At 39.7% G+C, this 18,752-nt stretch overlaps 1 protein-coding gene across 3 annotated transcripts in view; it reads left to right on the top strand.

The window, feature by feature from the left end:
* The window catches only part of LOC116966568 (A disintegrin and metalloproteinase with thrombospondin motifs 3-like), a 110,894-nt gene that overhangs the window by 76,993 nt on the left and 15,149 nt on the right, over nucleotides 1-18,752 (top strand). For all 3 annotated transcript variants that reach the window (XM_033012955.1, XM_033012954.1, XM_033012953.1), the window contains exons 7-16: nucleotides 1,622-1,727; nucleotides 5,452-5,595; nucleotides 6,422-6,554; nucleotides 8,238-8,351; nucleotides 10,659-10,807; nucleotides 12,783-12,958; nucleotides 14,607-14,740; nucleotides 15,762-15,885; nucleotides 17,653-17,733; nucleotides 18,236-18,399. In XM_033012955.1, the coding sequence (XP_032868846.1) occupies nucleotides 1,622-1,727; nucleotides 5,452-5,595; nucleotides 6,422-6,554; nucleotides 8,238-8,351; nucleotides 10,659-10,807; nucleotides 12,783-12,958; nucleotides 14,607-14,740; nucleotides 15,762-15,885; nucleotides 17,653-17,733; nucleotides 18,236-18,399 (1,325 nt within the window). The remainder of the gene's footprint in view (nucleotides 1-1,621; nucleotides 1,728-5,451; nucleotides 5,596-6,421; nucleotides 6,555-8,237; nucleotides 8,352-10,658; nucleotides 10,808-12,782; nucleotides 12,959-14,606; nucleotides 14,741-15,761; nucleotides 15,886-17,652; nucleotides 17,734-18,235; nucleotides 18,400-18,752) is intronic.

Here is an 18,752-nt window from a genome sequence, read left to right as displayed (position 1 = left end):
CATTTCCTTAACTGAAGAAAGCTTTAAATAATATTAAAAGGTTGTTTAAATGTAATCATAACATTGTACTGATAACGTCATGCTGAAATTTTATTATGGTAAACATTTCAAATCTTTAGGTAATCTGAACATGTAGCTTCTGTGTTTTTTCACCCAGTCTCTTTCATTAATCATTTTATTTTCATATCTTTCCTTGTATCCAACCTGGACCAGGAATTATTAATGATGGTATTGAAACAGGACCTGTGAAGGCCATAGAAACTGCTGGGATAAATTTAGTCCAATTCTTCACCAACACTGTAATTTTGTCCCTCTCTGTAAAATTAAATATGGACATGAATATTTTTGAAATTCTTCACTTTAAAGCTGATGGTAGTCATTAACTTAAGGTGTTGGTGATCATGAGCCTTGTTGCTGTATTTTGATTTACATTTCCTGCATTAAGTTGCCAATAAGCACCATATTCACTGTCAATGGAACAAGTATTTTATTGTATTGTATTGTATTGTATTCAAATTTATTGTCATTGTCTCAGTTAGAGACAACGAAATGAATTTCCCTTACAGGCAGTATCATATGAAGTTGTGTTCATTATATGAATTTAGCAGTTTTGAGAAACAAATGAATGAACCTGATTGAAATGTTCGCATTTAAAGGCACCTGCAAATCATTTTCTAATTCTGACTGAGACTGAGAATTAGAATGAGAAGAAGCATGGAAACCAAATAATTAAACATACAAACAATTTTCCAATAAAACAAAGTACTGGAGAAGCTCACCAGGTTAGGAAGCATTCTGTGGAAAGATAAACCAAGTTAACGGTTTATTTAGGTCAATGACGAATCATTACAAGACCGCCTGACCTACTGTTTGTTTCCACCACTTCCTGTTTTCATTTCAGATTTTCAACATCTGCATTTTTTTTAATTAAACATTTTCTCAAGCGGATCACTGGATTAGGGTCTCAACCATATGGTTAATGGCCAAATCGCTATGGATCCTGAAGAAATGGGGTTTTAATAATCAAATTGCCAAAAGCAAGTGTCCCATTGTTATCTTAATCTAAAATGTGAAAATCATGCATTATTATGCCATGAATACAACATTTAGAAAGATAATTAGATCTAGATTTGAATTGTGAAGTAAACTGTTGGTCAGGACCTTCACTAGAATGAGACAAAGGAATTTGTTATGAATGCTAAGTATTTGAATGATAACTTCATTAAGTTACTTCCAGGCTAGTTTCCATTTGTATGAAGAATTATTTAAAAATTGATAGGAGTTTATTCGTGCTATGTGAATCTTTAATATTTCTGAACCTTGAATCTGGGACTGACAGTATTATCCAAAGCTTTGCTCAACATGATTTTATTCAAACAACATATATACTCTGAGCCTTTTATTGTTCCTCATGATATAAGCATGGAATAAAATTATCTCTTGAGTGTATAAACTATGGAAAATAGATATTGCTTGTGTGATATGTTGGCCTACATTTTATCTTTCTGAGCACTTACATGGCTACAGTATTAAGAGGTTGAGCATCAGTTGTAAGCATCTCTGAGATGAATTTGTGCAGTTTCAGTTTTCTTATAAGTTCTGTGCTCTGTGTTATGTTCAGGTTATGCTCCAGTGACAGGCATGTGCCATTCACTCCGAAGCTGTACCCTCAACCATGAAGATGGATTCTCTTCTGCATTTGTTGTCGCCCATGAAACTGGTCACGTGTAAGTACGCAGAGCAGAAATACTCCGGCACAGACACCAGAGGGACAAAACTCCACTAAACCTTTGGGTTGTAGATCAGTCACTTATATAGGGGTAGTGGCTGAGGCAAATACAATTGTGCCATGTAAAAGACTTTTAGACAGGCATATGGATATGGAGGCATATGGATTCTGTGCAGGCAGAAAATAGTTAATCTTGGCACACTTGTTCAGCACAGACATTGTGGGCCAAACAGCCTATTGCTGTGCTCAACTGCTCTATGTTCTAAACTGGGGTAGGCAGTTTAGTAAATAGAATATGTTTAGATTGAACTAAATATATCAGCTTTATTGTCACATTTGTCTGATAATGCACACCTATGTTGCAAACAATGGGTTCGAACATTAAAATAGGACCATATTGATACTAGCTAGAATAATTAAAACAAAAACCAATTTAAAAAAAAAAGCCTTTTATTAGCCAAAGCCTAATCTGCTTACTCATCATCTTTTCTATACCAGTAATAGTAGCAATCAAATCAATATGAGAACAAGTGCAGTTGGTTACTATATCAATATTTTTTTACCATAACTGACGAGCAGAAAGTCAGGATACATTTATGATAAATATAAGCTCCAGAACACACACTTTTAGTTGGTGCTAGCCTTCTGTTTTGTATGACTTGGCTTGAGGACACTTGATTTTCTCATCTCTTGCCTCCCTCCCTCTCCCCATAAGTCTCTTGCAGGTCTCTGCTATTCCTCTACTGACATGGCCATTGTGCCCTTTGCAAACTTGAGTTTATCAATCACTAGGCTGTGTGTATTATAAATTGTAAAATACACAGCCCAGAATCCCTCTTATCTCTGTAATCGCTGCAATCACATTCATTTATACAACTCGCAAATGTTATGCAATGATTAGTTTTCTGAGGAATTTTGTTTTATTTTAATTTAAGCGCACCAGGTTATTATTGCGGGACACAACTAGAGAAATGACAGTGCAGTTTTACCTCATGGCCATAGTTTACGCACAAATATATCGAGATGTGAATGTAATGTTGAAAAAAAAACACCATACTACATCAAAGAATCTCTGACCTTTGCATTTGTAGGAGTTTGTAGGATTTTTATAATGAATCATTACGAAATAATTGTTAATGAATGTTTTAAAGTCTTTTAGTGTACACTTAGTCTCGCTATCGTGAGCACTGAATGCAGTAGACCATGTTGAAGGAGATGCCTCAGCCCTTTCAGATGACCATTTTGCAGAGCCCTTGCATCTTATCTGTACAGGCTATCTTGAGCTTTAAGTTGCATGTCACTTCAATTCACCAACTTGTCTGTCCTCTGCCTTCTCCACTGCAATGTGAGACCAAATGCAAATCAGAACAGATCTCTAATTCCACTTGGGTGGCTTACACTCTGTTGTATAAACGATGAATTTTCCCATTCCACTCCCACTTCCACCGTGAAAAAAGAGTCTCTCCCTTTTATTTTCTGGACGTATCACCCTCCCCCATCTGGCCATCCCCCACATATCTAGCCTTGTCGCTGTCCTTCCCTCTTCCACAATAAGCTCCATTTGTTTATCATTATCCTGCCTCATCTGGTTTCACCTACCAGTCTCGGCCTCACCCCTCCCTCTCACTTCTATGCTGGCTATCTTCCCTTTACACTCTGTTCCGATGCTGGGTTTTGACCCAAAATGCCGACCAAGCCCTTTCCTGCACAGATGTTGCTTGACCCACTGCCGTTTTCTTTTGCTCCAATTCCAGCATCTGCAGTCCCTTGCGTCTCAGTTTAATAGGCAGTGACCACAATGATAGCAGTGTAAGAGCACCATCTATTGGAACTAATCATAAAAGCTTCTGTTTATTGGTGTTAAATACCCAAGGACCACAGTAGTTGACCATCCTCAAAATTGTTCACTGTTCAATGAGGTCATGTCAGATCTACTATGTTGATTTAATTTATCTATGTAGATACAGATCCTTGAATTCATAATGATATAGTTGAAGTATGGAGCATATTCAAAGGGCCACATGGCCTGCAACTGCTTGTCTTTTCTCTTTCCTTCAATTCCTTGATCCACACTCAACAAAAAGCAGTTTATTTGTTTTGAAAATAAATCACGATACTGCGGTTATATATCAAGATTGAAGATGTTATGTAAGGAGGCATGTGGCTGTTGAGAGTCTGTCGATTGGAGAAGCGTTTCAAGTCTCAGCTGAGCAATTGTGCTATTTAAATTCAGTTAATTAAAGAATCTGAAATTTTAAACAGAAATTTAAATAATAGTTCCGGTAACGATGACGATTATGCTACTAGATTGCAGTTTAAAATCCCCTCAGTCAGGGATAAAAATCATCTGCCCATAACAATTCTGATCTATAAATTGCTCTTAACTGCTCGTGAAATAGCTGAGTAAGCAAGGACTGAATCGTTAATGTGTATCAATTAGTTCAAATCCAAACAAAAGCAGCTGAAGAATGTGATTTATATTCATACAGTTGAAATAAAAAGACTGGGCATTATTGTATTGTTGGTAGATAAATTACAGGTTTGTCTATGTCAGCAACATGGAAACCTCCCCTTTGGCCACTAACCGCTAACACTAATCATCAAGCACTCAACTTCACATCTATCTTGTCAAACCCCTTAAGAATTTTGCTTGCTCAATCGAATGTCTCATTCAAGAGAATGCTGGTCTGTTTAATCTCATCCAGCAGAGATTCAGTCCGGTAAACCTGAGTTTTGCTCCTTCAAGCCCGAGTCATCCAGCATGGAGGACATTCGATCCATCGCATCCACACTGACCACTAGATACCCATCGGTATTAATTCCATTCACCACCATTTGGCCTAAACTTTCTATGTCCAGGTCGCCTATGTCGCCTAGACACCTCTTAGCATTCTGCTTGCCTTCCTCTTAAGCGGTGTATTCCAGGTATTTGGCACTCTCTGGGTGAAAAAGGTCCCTCTCAGATCCCTTCTAAATATCTTAACCCTTACCAAAAATGTATGTCCTGGTTTGCTCTACTTCTGATGTGAGTAATAGGTTCCTGCAGAGTAAGTATATCCTCCTTTGTGCTAGGAGATCAGACCGTTGCTTAACATCACAAATGGTGCTTTATAATTGCTTTACAATGTTTACCTCAGGCGTGCTACAGAGAGCCAAATTTACGAAATTTAGTCCTTGCTTACTCAACTTTTTAATGAGCAGTTAAAGAGTAATATACAGATGAGAATTGTTATGGGCAGATGAATTTTTGCCCTTACTGAAGGACCCAGAGGGTGTTTGAAAATGCAATAGATGTGAATTTGCCATGAAATCTTGAGGCTCTGGAAAATTATATATTTAATTGGGGAATTATGACTTTTGTATGAACATCAGCTTAATTTGGGTGCAGCATAGGAAATGGAAGAGAATTAGAAAGGCACATCAGCACAGGGCCAGATAAAGTGTTGATTCAACAAGAAGGCTTGAAAGATGTGACAGGATGGACATTAGTAGTGAGGTTGTCAGATTTTGATGTTTTGTTTTCTGCAAGGGTGATGAGAGCACTAAAATTACCAGGCCGGGTGTCTGAAAATTGCGTTTCTGTCTCAAAGTAATGAAATGTGTTAAACTTCAAACACAATGTTGTAACAATGCTCGAGTGCATGTCCATTACATTAAACAATTTGATTGTGTCTTTTTGATTAAGTGGATTTCTGAAATGACTAGCACATGCTTGCAAACAGTTTAGGAATGGAACATGACGGGCAAGGTAATCGCTGTGCTGATGAGACAAGTATGGGCAGCATCATGGCACCTCTGGTACAGGCTGCGTTCCATCGCTATCACTGGTCTCGCTGCAGCAAACAAGAGCTCAGCCGCTATATAACGTAGGTGATCAAATTGCTTAATCATCTGTCCGATTCCAAACATTTTTATGGAAATTTGTCAATTAAGCAAATTAATTAAAACATTGAAAAATTCTGGATCAATGTTATATGTAGCAAGTAATGCCAATGAAAGATAATATGGCAGTTATGGCTGAGAATAGTTTTCCCCCCCCGCACAGTCTGTTGAGTACTCAGATCTATACCAGAGATACAGCACTAATTCCTGGGTCACTCATTGTTCAGAGATGATAGAGTTGGATGCATATATTTCTTGCAAACTCCATGCTGAGCCAACAGTAGTGTTTGTCATTTGTATACGGGGCATATCATGTTTCACTGAAATTCTGATCATGAACATATCCCTAAAAATGCTGTTTGGACAGTATAACCTTCCCAGCATAATACAGTGCAGATTGGGACATGTACCAGATATGTGAACTATTTTGCATCACTCTGTGGCAGCCCCTTATCTGCCCAGCCTTGCCATCCCTTCCTCTCACCAATTCGCCCATCTCCACCCTGGTCCCTTGCTCTGAAACTGCCGTACCACAGGTCCCAGTCACATAATCTCCCCCACTGAAATTCCACAGTGACAGCAAATGAGATAAGAATTGAGCTTGGATTGGTAGCAGCATCACTAACTATGCCACCACCATCTAACCTCCCCAATAGTTAGGTTTTAGATTGTTTTAGCTAGCAACAAGTGCACACCTGATGGAATAAGTGACATCCTACTGTATTAAATATTATTCTGTGTTTTACTAGAAAAGTCCAATTGGTATAGATTAGTTCCTTGTTTGTAACATTTTCTCATGATTGTTGTCAGTTCCTATGATTGTCTACTGGATGATCCATTTGAACACAAGTGGCCAGTATTGCCAGAACTTCCAGGAATCAGTTACTCAATGGATGAGCAGTGCCGCTTTGATTTTGGAGTGGGCTACCAAATGTGTACAGCAGTAAGTGTCCCTTTGTTTCTTAGCTTAATCACACACCTCTTTGCCTTTCTTTCAAAACCATGTCAAACAAATAATAAAGGATTCTGAATCTTTTTCCTTGACGTTTTTTCCAATTTTTGATTTTTGTACCATACGGTTGTATTTACGTCTGGTTTATTAAATCTTGTACTCTCTGCCACAGAAGGTAGTTGAGGCCAGTTCATTGGCTATATTTAAGAGGGAGTTAGATGTGGCCCTTGTGGCTAAAGGGATCAGGGGGTATGGAGAGAAGGCAGGTACGGGATACTGAGTTGGATGATCAGCCATGATCATATTGAATGGCGGTGCAGGATCGAAGGGCTGAATGGCCTACTCCTGCACCTATTTTCTATGTTTCGGGCCTCATTAGTCTACCTAATTTTTGATCCCATCACAGGCTACATGATATAAAGGCCTTAGAAGGATCTAGACAGGAGGAACTAGACTGATCTTAGATGCTGCCTCACCCGCTGAGTTTCTCCAGCATTTTTGTCTACCAACAGTTTTAAAATAACTTACTTGGCCCAATATCATTCGCAAAGTGGGTCTTTCTACTTAAGAAAAAAATACTGGAGATTTGATTGGGATTTTAAATAATGTACGTGCCAGTCAGTGTCAACTTTGATTTGCATTAGTTAGAACAAAGGATGTGAGTTTAATATATATGTTTGGTTAGGTTAGGTTAGGTGAGCTAGGTTAGAGGTCAGGAAGTTCTTCCTCTCACTAGAGCAAGTAGCTCAAACATTTGGTGCAGATTCACTGCATATTGGTGCAGAATCAAATTCCTCATATGTTGCAAAACATACTTGGCTAATAAAGTATGATTATGATAATGATTATGGTGTGTTCAACAAAAGAGTTGCACTGTCTGGGCTGAGGTGATGTATACACGTATACAATATGTGATGCTATGTGTTAAGGTAATGGTGATCTTATTGAACTTGTTTAGAATGATTTTTCTGCATTAGATAAATATTTCCCAGATTTTCTCCCTAAACCTCCACCAAAACATCGGCCCCAAATTGAATTTTCTTTTGTTGTCTTTCCCAGGAGATTATATTGTTGGTGCTTCTTCTTCTTCTTATCGAGTCCACACACAAGATTAGAAGTTGTTCAGCCAGAGCTGAACACACTTCTCGGCATCTGCACAATGGTGTCTGTCTTGCGCTTCTTGTGCTTCTTGTGCGTGGTGGTGGAAATATTGGTTGAAACAGGGCCGCGACGTGAACGCTCTTTCCTTGGCCCCATTGTTGGTGCTGTATAGAACCTTTTGTTTCTGACGCTTGCTTATAATGGGACTGTTTATTTGTGACTGACTTGCTGAACTAATCTGCCTTTTTCCTTCCATTATTTTCATGTTCATAATTGATTGGAGCAGAATTAGGTCATTTGGCCCATTAAGCCTACTCCGCCATTCAATCATGGCTGATCTATCTCTCCCTCCTAACCCCATTCTCCTGCCTTCACCCCATCACCCCTGACACCTATACTGATCACGATTCTATCTATCTCTGTCTTTAAAATACACGTTGATTTGACCTCCACATCCTTCTGCGGCAATGAATTCCACAGGTACGCCACCCTCTGACTAAAGACCACAGTGTTGTCAGCACTATGATTAGATATCACAGGCTTACGTGTGCCATTTGTTTGACCTGATTGCAGTTTCGAAGCTTTGATCCCTGCAAGCAGTTATGGTGCAGCCATCCTGATAATCCTTACTTCTGTAAAACTAAAAAAGGCCCTCCACTAGATGGGACAGAATGTGGACCAGGAAAGGTAAGCTACCAATCTACTATCAACAAGAAATGGTGTGCTTTAAGATTGTTGTAAGTGCCGTTTGATGTTATTGTAACAAGTTATCATGTTATTGTATTGAACAATCAAATAATTTGGCAATCTTCCTATGCTTGAGGTGATTAATACTTATTAGCCTGTGTTTCTGTGTGAAAAGCATGGAGATGAAGAGAAAGTTGGATTTAAAAAAAGAAAACATAAACTAGCTATTCACTTTGACATCAATTGAAATAAGAAAGTTTACTGTCCTTTGTTTTGCTCTGGGCTTGCTTGGAAGATATTTCTGTGTGTAATAGATTAGGACAGGAACTGGGGCAGATTCCAGTAGTCCAAGGGCTTTGTGTCAAAGATGATTGCAAGTAAAGTTTTTGAGGTTAAGAATAAGCATTCTGGAAGTATTTTCCAATAAATTTATGTCTGGCCTATCCAAAAGATACTGTTTGCCAGCCAAATGCAGGCTTCTAGTAAAGAGTTACAGCATAATGAGGCGCAGGGGAATGGCAAGACCTGGACACCACTGAAGAAGAAAATATTCTATTCAACAAAGCCCTCTACAAGAGCTCCAATATTTTGTTTTGAACAAATGCTGTACCAAATTCTTAACTGTAGATAACCTACACCACACCCTGTTTTCCTGAATCCACTCTGTAACGTTTACTGGGCACAACTACTGTGAAGTACAAGTACAATGGAAACTTTGCTTGCAGTGGCATCACAGGCATACAGACTCTACAATACACAAACATATAAATCATACAAGACAATGAAAAGGAAAAAGACTGCAAAAGCAAAACATTGCTACAAAAACACAATTAGAAAACAAGGCAATGGTAGTGCAAGAGGTGGTCCATGATGTTCCAATACTGAGGTGGGATTAGGTTGTGCAGGTTGGTTCGAGATCCTGATGGTTGCAGGATTGTATCTGTTCCTGAACCTGGTGGTGTAGGACCTCGTGCTTCGATATCTCCTGCCAAATGGTACCAATGAAAAGAGGGCATGATCCAGATGGTGAGGATCCTTGCGGACACATGTTACCACCTGGAGTCAACACCTTATTGATGCTTTCAATGGTGGAGAGGGCTGTGCCTGGGATGGATTGGACTGAGGCCACTGCTCTCTTCATCCTCCAACATGCCTGTGTATTGGAATTGACTATACCAGGCCATGATGCAACCTGTAAATTTGCCCAAGATATGATAAATGATGAATATGATATCCCACCCCTCTATCCGACAACTAATTTAAAGACAATTGTCTGAACTACGTAACACCTAAACCAGGGTCACTGAATGGATTTGATTTCCTCTCTGCCATGAGATAACAGTAAAATCCAAGATGGCGTCCAACCATGGTGACTCTTTGTGTTCTAGTCATGCAATCATGCCTTGCAATCGCTCCACTCTTTTAAATTTCTACTGAGACAGCAATATTTCTTACTTTAACTATGCTTACGTTATTCCTTTTATCGTGTATCTGTACATTGTGGATTGTAATCATGCATTGTCTTTCCTCTGACTGGCAACAAAAGCTTTTCACTGTACCTCGGTACATGTGACAATAAACAATCTAAAGTGATTTTGGGTGCTTAGCTCCAGAGTTTCTGTCTGAAATTCAACAATTCAATAATTCTCTTCACATAGTTCATTTATTCATTTAGTTCTTACATTACCAGCATTTTAATTTTTACCCTTCATTAACGTAAGAAAAAGAAGCAGGGGAGGTCTATTGGTCCCCTGTACCTACTTGACCATTCGATAAGATGATAGCAGATATTTTAAACCAGGTAGTTTCAAGATTTCTAATGAAGAAAGGCATCAGCGATTTACTTTTCGGAGTTACCAAGTGTTTGATGAATCAAAGACCATATTATTGGATGCAAATAATAGTTTTACTTAGTATTCTCTTCTCGGTTGGCTCCACATGAAGAGGGTTAATGAGACCAAAGGCAGTTGGTCCAAATCATGGAGAACTATTTTCAATCTGATAAATGGATAAAAAATTATTTATACTACAATTTGGGAGTAATTTATAATCTACATCTATTTTAGTGACGGTGATATGTAGCTAGACAAAAATAGGAACAATGAGGTAATTCCCCTGGTGTGGTTTAAGGCTGTTTTCTGAGTAAATTTGTTTTGTATAGATAGGAGTCATATCATCTCCTTCATCTCCATCTACTTGCCAATAAATATTCCATTTCTCAAATTGCATCCTGTTGCATTGCGATAGGGTTAATCCAAAATACTTATCAGCAAATTGTGAAGATGATTAACCATTTCTACTTTCCAGTGGTGTTTCAAAGGTCACTGTATTTGGAAGAGTTCAGATCAGTTGTACAGTCAGGATGGAAACTGGAGTCCCTGGACAAAGTTTGGAACATGCTCAAGAACTTGTGGTGGTGGAGTGCGCTTCCATAGTCGACAGTGCAGCAACCCTTTGTAAGTTTGTGACAGCTGACACACTTGATTGCACGTTTAGAACATAGCTCTTTCGCAGGCATGATTTACAATGTGGAAGTACCTCAGCAGCGGTAGAGTTGCTGCCTTACAGCCCTTACAGCACCAGAGACCCCGACTATGGGTGCTGTCTGTACGGAGTTTGTACGTTCTCCTCGTGACCGTGTGGGTTTTTTCTGAGATCTTCGGTTTCCTCCCACATTCCAAAGATGTACAGGTTTATAGGGTTATTTGGCTTGGTATATATTTAAATTGTTCCTGGTGTGTGTAGGATATGGTTCATGTGCGGGAATCGCAGGTCGGTGTGGGCTGAAAGGCCTGTTTCCATGCTGTATCTCTAAACTAAACTATACTAAAGCATGCTTTTTGACTCTCTGTTAAGTGATAAATCCATTTCACTCTGCAAATTTCTATTTGAGACATTTATTCAGATCATCTTCCTACACACTTAGCAAAATGATATTATTTTACCACATTTTTAAGTGCTCTCTGTTTCTTCTTATGCCTTAATGGATTTTGAAATTTAGTGACTGCGCTCACCAAGATCCCACAAATCATCTCGGATGAAGCTGATTCAAAAAGTTATGTTGGGGATCTAACATATCTCTGAATCAGCTCCCCATTCTTCTTACAATTCTTCTCAACAGCAATAATTTATTTGTCATTCGAACATACATTTGAACGAAATGTCATTCCTCACGGGGCTAAGGTGCATAGTGGTTGATATTGATGTAAGGTGCCAGTGCAGCGCGCGTGTGTGTGTTAGGTGAGGTGTGTGTGTGTGCATGGGGGGGGCAGCAGGGTATAATAATCTAAACACACACAAGGCAATATGGTGGCCTTCATCTAGTACTAGGGCCAAAGGACAAATACATTATTTTACATGTGTGTTCACAGACTTCATTGCAGCCAATGTACTGAAAAGTTTCTTGAATTCATTGTTTTCTAAATAAGGAAAGAGTGCTTTCGACTGAGATAATTTGATTATGCGTTATAGCTGATAAACAATAGGATATACTACAATTGATAAGGGAGTTTTTGAAAATAATAACACTTTTTCACCATAATTATATTACTGTCAAGAACCATAATAATAATTACATTGAATTCCAGAATTCACTAAATTTTCTACCAATATACATTTATATGTACATCTTTTCCCAACAAGGATAAGGGAGTTAATTATTTGTTATTAATTTAAAAAGTTTAATGTAGCCGCAGTCAACATGCCTAATCACATGTTCTTTACCCTTTCCTCAAAGCACATCTAGCCTTTAAATCAACTGTTCTTACCACTATAGGTCTTCCCCAACTGACGGCAGGTTCTGATCCAACTGTTTGTTATTTGAACAGTTTGTAAATTGGAAATGTTTCTATGAACGGAGTTGTGACACAGCAAAAAATGTCTGTAGCCCTGCAGCAGCCAATAAATCCATCCCGCTGGTCTCCCAAGAGCTCGTTCATATTGTACACAAGTCAGGCATCCACACACTGGGGAGGGCACAGTCACTGAAGTACTGCCACATTTAATGCATTAGATATAATGCTTGGGTATACGTATAAGGTAGGCACATGCAACGTGGCGTCTCTCCTCCATGGATCCCACCAATCCATCATTCATCTTCTTTGCCACGCTAAGTAGCCAGGTTGTTAACAGTACAGCATCAATTGTCAGTAATTAGAATATTACTGTGTTCTAACCCACTGAACTTTCAACATAGCTATCAAGAAAGCTTCACGAACTATCGAGGCTTATACCCTTTGTTCTAACAATTGCAAGATAAAATAAGAAACTGTGGATGGCTCGATTGTGATCATGTATTGTCTTTCTTCTGATTAATTAGCATGCAACAAAAGCTTTTCACTGTACCTCGGTACATGCGACAATAAACGGAACTAAATATCTTGAACGAAAGAATGTATATCCTGTCGCTGACTGCCGTTTACCATTCTGCAGCCCTGCCTATGGTGGCCGAGACTGCTTTGGCCCTGCTTATGAGTATAAGATCTGCAATTCTGAAGATTGCCCCGGGCAGTTTGAAGATTTTCGGGCTCAGCAGTGTCAACAAAGAAACTCGTATTATCTTCACCAAAACGTTAAACACACCTGGCTCCCTTATGAGCATCAAAATGGTGAGTTGGTCCTTGACACTCTACTTAGTAACTCAGATTCAGATTCAACTTTAATTGTCATTGTCAGTGTACAGTACAGAGACAACGAAATGCAGTTAGCGACATAGAATATGATTTCAATAAATACATCTATTTACATGCATACAGTCAGTGTTTTTCCTGTGGGAGGAGTGTCCGGGGGGGGGGGGGGGGGGGGGGTGATTGGCAGTCACCGAGGTACAGTGTTGAGTAGTGTGACAGCCGCAGGGAAGAAGCTGTTCCTGGACCCGCTGGTCTGGCAACGGAGAGACCTGTAGCGCCTCCCGGATGGTAGGAGAGTAAACAGTCCATGGTTGGGGTGAGAGCAGTCCTTGGCGATGCTGAGCGCCCTTCGCAGACAACGCTTGCTTTGGACAGACTCAATGGAGGGGAGCGAGGAACCGGTGATGCGTTGGGCAATTTTCACCACCCTCTGCTGTGCTTTCCGGGCAGAGACAGAGCAGTTGCCATACCATACTGTGATACAGTTGGTGAGGATGCTCTCGATGGTGCAGCAGTAGAAGTTCACCAGAATCTGAGGAGACAGATGGACCTTCTTCCGTCTCCTCAGGAAGAAGAGACGCTAGTGAGCCTTCTTGACCAGAGTTGAGGTATTGTGGGTCCAAGAGAGATCATTGGAGATGTTGACCCCCAGGAACCTGAAGCTGGAGACACGTTCCACCTCCGTCCCGTTAATGTGGATGGGGGTGTGCGTGCCGCCCCTAGACTTCCTGAAGTCTACAATGAGCTCCTTGGTCTTCTTGGAGTTAAGGGCCAATAACTGTTTTCACAAATATTGAACACTGGATAATAACTGGTATATTAATTTTTGTGGATGAACTATGACTGTGATGCTTGTAATGATCTGACGACAGCAATCATATCTGGCAAGTTCAAAGGCACATTGTACACTCTTTGGCCTCAGTAGAGTAAGTGGTCAGAGAATTGACTAGCTCACACAGCAACAGCTAGAATTGCTGCTTTGATATATGCTATACAGTAAGTAACTTGGGGAAATCATATTGTAAAATATTAATGGTGTTGGTAAGGGTTCTGGGACCCTTGTTAGTTATATGGTCTCAGGACAAATGCCCTCCACATTAAATTATTTTTTTTTCTTTGTCCACAGTTGTAAACAATTTGGACAAGTTATCCATCATGGCTCTTCCATTTCTCCTGTCCTATTAAATAAAAAATAAATTCTCAGATACTGAGCAAGCAGCCCATTCTCAAGGCTTCCCCCGCTGCAGGTTGATGCATATGTTTCTGGCTGACCAACATTTTAACTTGCCAGGCTTCATCCCGTCCAGTGCATCATCTGCCATCATAATAAAGTTGAGGATTTTAATATGTGGATTCAACACTTTATTGTCTCCCCCTCAGATCACCATTCTATACTCTCTGACCAGTATTGTTGCCATTATAGCTTCAAATTGTGTTCTTCCAAAATGATAAAAGGAAATATACTAATTGAGATTTAAAAAATGTCTGGGAGTGAATTACGGATAAAACCAAACCTTTATGGTTTGGGTACTTCTAACCCTTTTGTGTTTTGTTTTCAGGGCTTATATTTCACCCTTTAGCCTGTATAAACTTCCACTATTTTTCTTTTCCCATCAACAAATGCTAGAGGCTCATAAATGTGAACTGATTTGCCAGTCCAAGGAAACAGGAGAGGTGGTGTTCATGAATCAGGTTGTGCACGACGGTACACGCTGCAGTTACACGGATCCCTTCAGTCTGTGTGCTCGAGGAGAATGTGTGGTGGGTGCTTTTCCCTCTTCCTTTTTTCCTTAGCTCCTCTGATTCTCAACTCATCTACTAGCTTATAGAGTTCTCATTCTAAACTACCCCGACTTGAAATGATCCCTGAAATATAGCCATGTCTTCAATCAAGCTGTTTAAGAAGGAACTGCAGATGCCGGAAAATCGAAGGTACACAAAAATGCTGGAGAAAGTCAGCGGGTGCAGCAGCATCTATGGAGCGAAGGAAATAGGCAACGTTTCGGGCCGAAAAGTTGCCTATTTCCTTCGCTCCATAGATGCTGCTGCACCCGCTGACTTTCTCCAGCATTTTTGTGTATCATCAACCAATTTGATTACCATTCCTAACATCTTTATGTGGCTCACAATGGCACAATGTTTTGCTGTTTCAAAGGAATTGTGTACGTTTTTGATTTCATGTGTTTATGAAGTCAAGGATTCATCGGTATCGTTTTATTTTTAATTTTAATATTTATAATCTCGGTTGTATATTACAGAATATATTGTATATTATTGTAGAACCTGTAGTAAGGATCGAACTCGGGTCTCCTGCGCTGTAGGGCAGTAACTCTACTGCTGCTCCACCATGCCGCCCTGATATTGGGTAGAGTTAACAAGGATATATGGAAAGGAAATAACATTAGACAACATCAGTTATAAGTTGTTTTGAAGTTTTAAGAATAAAAGGTAAGCCATTTAGAACGGAGATGAGGAAATACTTTTTCACACAGAGGGTTGTGAGTCTGAGAATTCTCTGCCTCGGAGGTGGAGGCCAGTTCTCTGGATGCTTTCAAGAGAGAGTTAAATATAGTTCTTAAAGATAGCAGAGTCAAGGGATATGGGGAGAAGGCAGGAACGGGGTACTGATTGTGGATGATCAGCCATGGTCACATTGATGGCGATGCTGGCTCGAAGGGCCGAATGGCCTACTCCTGCACCTATTGTCTATTGTCTGGTTTTTAATTCTGATCATTTTTGGTAAGGGATGAAAATTAACAATGAAGCACGTTGTTTTTTGAAGCTTGTAGGCTGTGACAAAGAAGTAGCTTCTTTTAAGCAAGAAGATAAATGTGGTGTCTGTGCTGGTGATAATGCACATTGCCGAACTGTTAAAGGGACCATTGTCAAGACAACCAAACTAATCGGTAAGTAATTTACATGGTCATCATGTACCGTTCAGCAATGTAGCCTGTTTTAAGAAACTTTTGTTCAATTATTTAAGGACATTCCTTATTTTCAATTAATATGTAGAGCCAATCTCTTTCCTGTGTTCGTTGCATATTTACAACACCACACAACTCTTAAACTAAAAATATTGGATTTGGGAATATGTGGAATTTGGAAGCAGTATTTCCATTCATGCAAGATAAATCTTTAGCAACCCTGGCATTTGACAATCTTTACAGAAGCCGATGAACCTACAAACCTGCTCGTCTTTGGAATGTGGGAGGAAATAGTTAGAATTAGTTAATTGGTACTGATCTATAGCACAAATTCAACATGTGTAAGACCAGAGAGTTTTGACGTGTACCTGCAAGGAGACCTTGAGTTTCTCTTTGGCTAATGACAATGAATGCCATAGTTGCCTTTTACATCATTAATCAGACCTAATTATTCATCAGATAGACAAAAATGTTGGAGAAACTCAGCGGGCGAGGCAGCATCTATGGAGAGAAGGAATAGGTGATGTTTCGGGTCGAGACCCTTCTTCAGAATGATGTCGGGGGGGGGGGGACGAAAGGAAGAGGTGGAGACAGTAGGCTTGTGGGAGAGCTGGGAAGGGGAGGGGAAGGAGGGAGAAAGCAAGGACTACCTGATATTGGAGAAGCCGGGTGGGAAGAAGTGTAGTCCTGATAGCCATGGGAGTCAGTTGGTTTGTAATAGATGTCGGTCAGTGGTCTGTTACCTGCGATGGAGATGATGAGGTCTAGAAACGGTAGGGAAATGTCGGAAAATGTGCAGGTGATAATTAATCATCAAATAGCTGGATAGACAAGGAAACAAATACAGACATTAAACAGTTTCAGTTTGCATCTGACTTTCAAGTTAATCAAGCTGCATTTATTGTCAAGATGTACAGGGCCCTGATGAGACCACACCTGGAGTATTGTGTGCAGTTTTTTGGTCTCCATATTTGCGGAAGTACATTCTTGCTATTGAGGAAGTGCTGCGTAGGTTCACAAGGTTAATTCCCAGGATGTCGGGACTGTCATATGCTGAAAGAATGGAGCGACATGCTGGAGGCAGGAAGCATGTTCCCGATGTTGGGGGAGTCCTGAACCAGGGACCACAGTTTAAGGATAAGGGGTAGGCCATTTAGAACTGAGATGAGGAAAAACTTTTTCACACAGTTGTGAATCTGTGGAATTCTCTGCCTCAGAAGGCAGTGGAGGCCATTTATCTGGATGCTTTCAAGAGAGAGTTAGATAGAGCTCTTAAAGATAGTGGAGTGGGGGGATATGGGGAGAAGGACCAATTGGCCTACTCCGGCACCTATTGTCTATCGTCTATTGTCAGGAAAGAACTGCAGATGCTGGTTTAAATCGAAGGTAGACACAAAATGCTGGAGAAACTCAGTGGGACAGACAGTATCTCTGGAGAGAAGGTTTGAGGGGAGGTCTGAAGAAGGGCCTCGACCCGAAACGTCACCCATTCCTTCTCTCCAGGGATGCTGCCTGTCCCACTGAGTTACTCCAGCATTTTGTGTCTACCTTAAATTGTCATCTCCACAAGCATAGTGAGAGAAATGTACAATGAAAATTTAGCATTCCATAATCATCTAAAAAAATCATTTTTATTATATTATTTATAAATGATTAAAAACAGTACAGGTTTGGCAATATATTGCAGCTTTTACAGCATGTAAATGAAACAAGCAGAATCAATGAATTGTGATATTTCATATTCTTCAGGGATGTTCAAAATGTTTGAAATACCAACTGGCGCGAGACAAATTCAAATAGAAGAAACAGAACCATCCACAAATCTAATTTGTAAGTTTTTCCCTGGATCTAGTAAGTTATCAATATTTGAGTCTGTAAATTGTTTTTTGCATATCAGATAAAGTTGAAATAAGGGTTTCGGCCCGAAACGTTGCCTATTTCCTTCACTCCATAGATGCTGCTGCACCCGCTAAGTTTTTCCAGCATTTTTGTCTACCTTCGATTTTCCAGCATCTGCAGTTCCTTCTTAAACAAAGTTGAAATAAACATCTGTGAAGATATGTGTAGGAAGGAACTGCAGATGCTGGTTTAAACCAAAGCTGGAGTAACTCATCGGGTCAGACAGCATCTCTGGTGAAAAGGAATAGGTAACGTTTGGGGTTGAGACCCTCCTTCCTTTTCTCCACCAGTGAAGATATGTTTGCTTAGAGAAGGTAATTTGGTAGTTATCCTCCAGAATTCATGGTTGCTGCCTCATTACCTATCAGTTAAATTATCATTCTTTAATATTGTAAAATATATTAAGCAATTGATAGTTTTTTCTTTTTAACAGCTGTGAAGATTCAAGGAACCGATAATTTCATCCTCAATGCCAAAGGTGAAAATTCAAAACCAAAGATATTTATCGAAATGGGTCTGGAATGGGAGTACTCGATAGAAAGTGACAAGGAAATACTTAAATCCAGTGGTCCACTGCATGCCAGCATAATTATTTATGTAAGTAATGCAATAATAAGTTAGCAATTTTTAAGAAATATACTTATTTCCTTCTCCCCTTTGAATGTTCTAACTCATTCCAGTTTTTCTAATTTCATCCCAATAGCCAGTTTATTCAATGAGTAAGAAAGCTAGTCAAAACTGGGGTTATTATCTAACTAGAAATTTATATAAAGTTTATTTATTTCGTTGCCTTTACTTGCCTTTACTTGGAAACACAAAACCTGCCCTCTTATGCACGGCACGATCCTTGCTTTATGCACACCTAATTCAAACTGCGCCCTCCTTAACACTTCAGTCAGACAAATAAATTGCCTTGATCACCCATACTGACCTATCTCACCTAACCCCCA

This window comes from Amblyraja radiata, chromosome 37, assembly GCF_010909765.2.
Source record: "Amblyraja radiata isolate CabotCenter1 chromosome 37, sAmbRad1.1.pri, whole genome shotgun sequence".
In the NCBI taxonomy this organism is placed as follows: domain Eukaryota; kingdom Metazoa; phylum Chordata; class Chondrichthyes; order Rajiformes; family Rajidae; genus Amblyraja; species Amblyraja radiata.
This window is presented reverse-complemented; position numbering and strand designations above follow the sequence as displayed.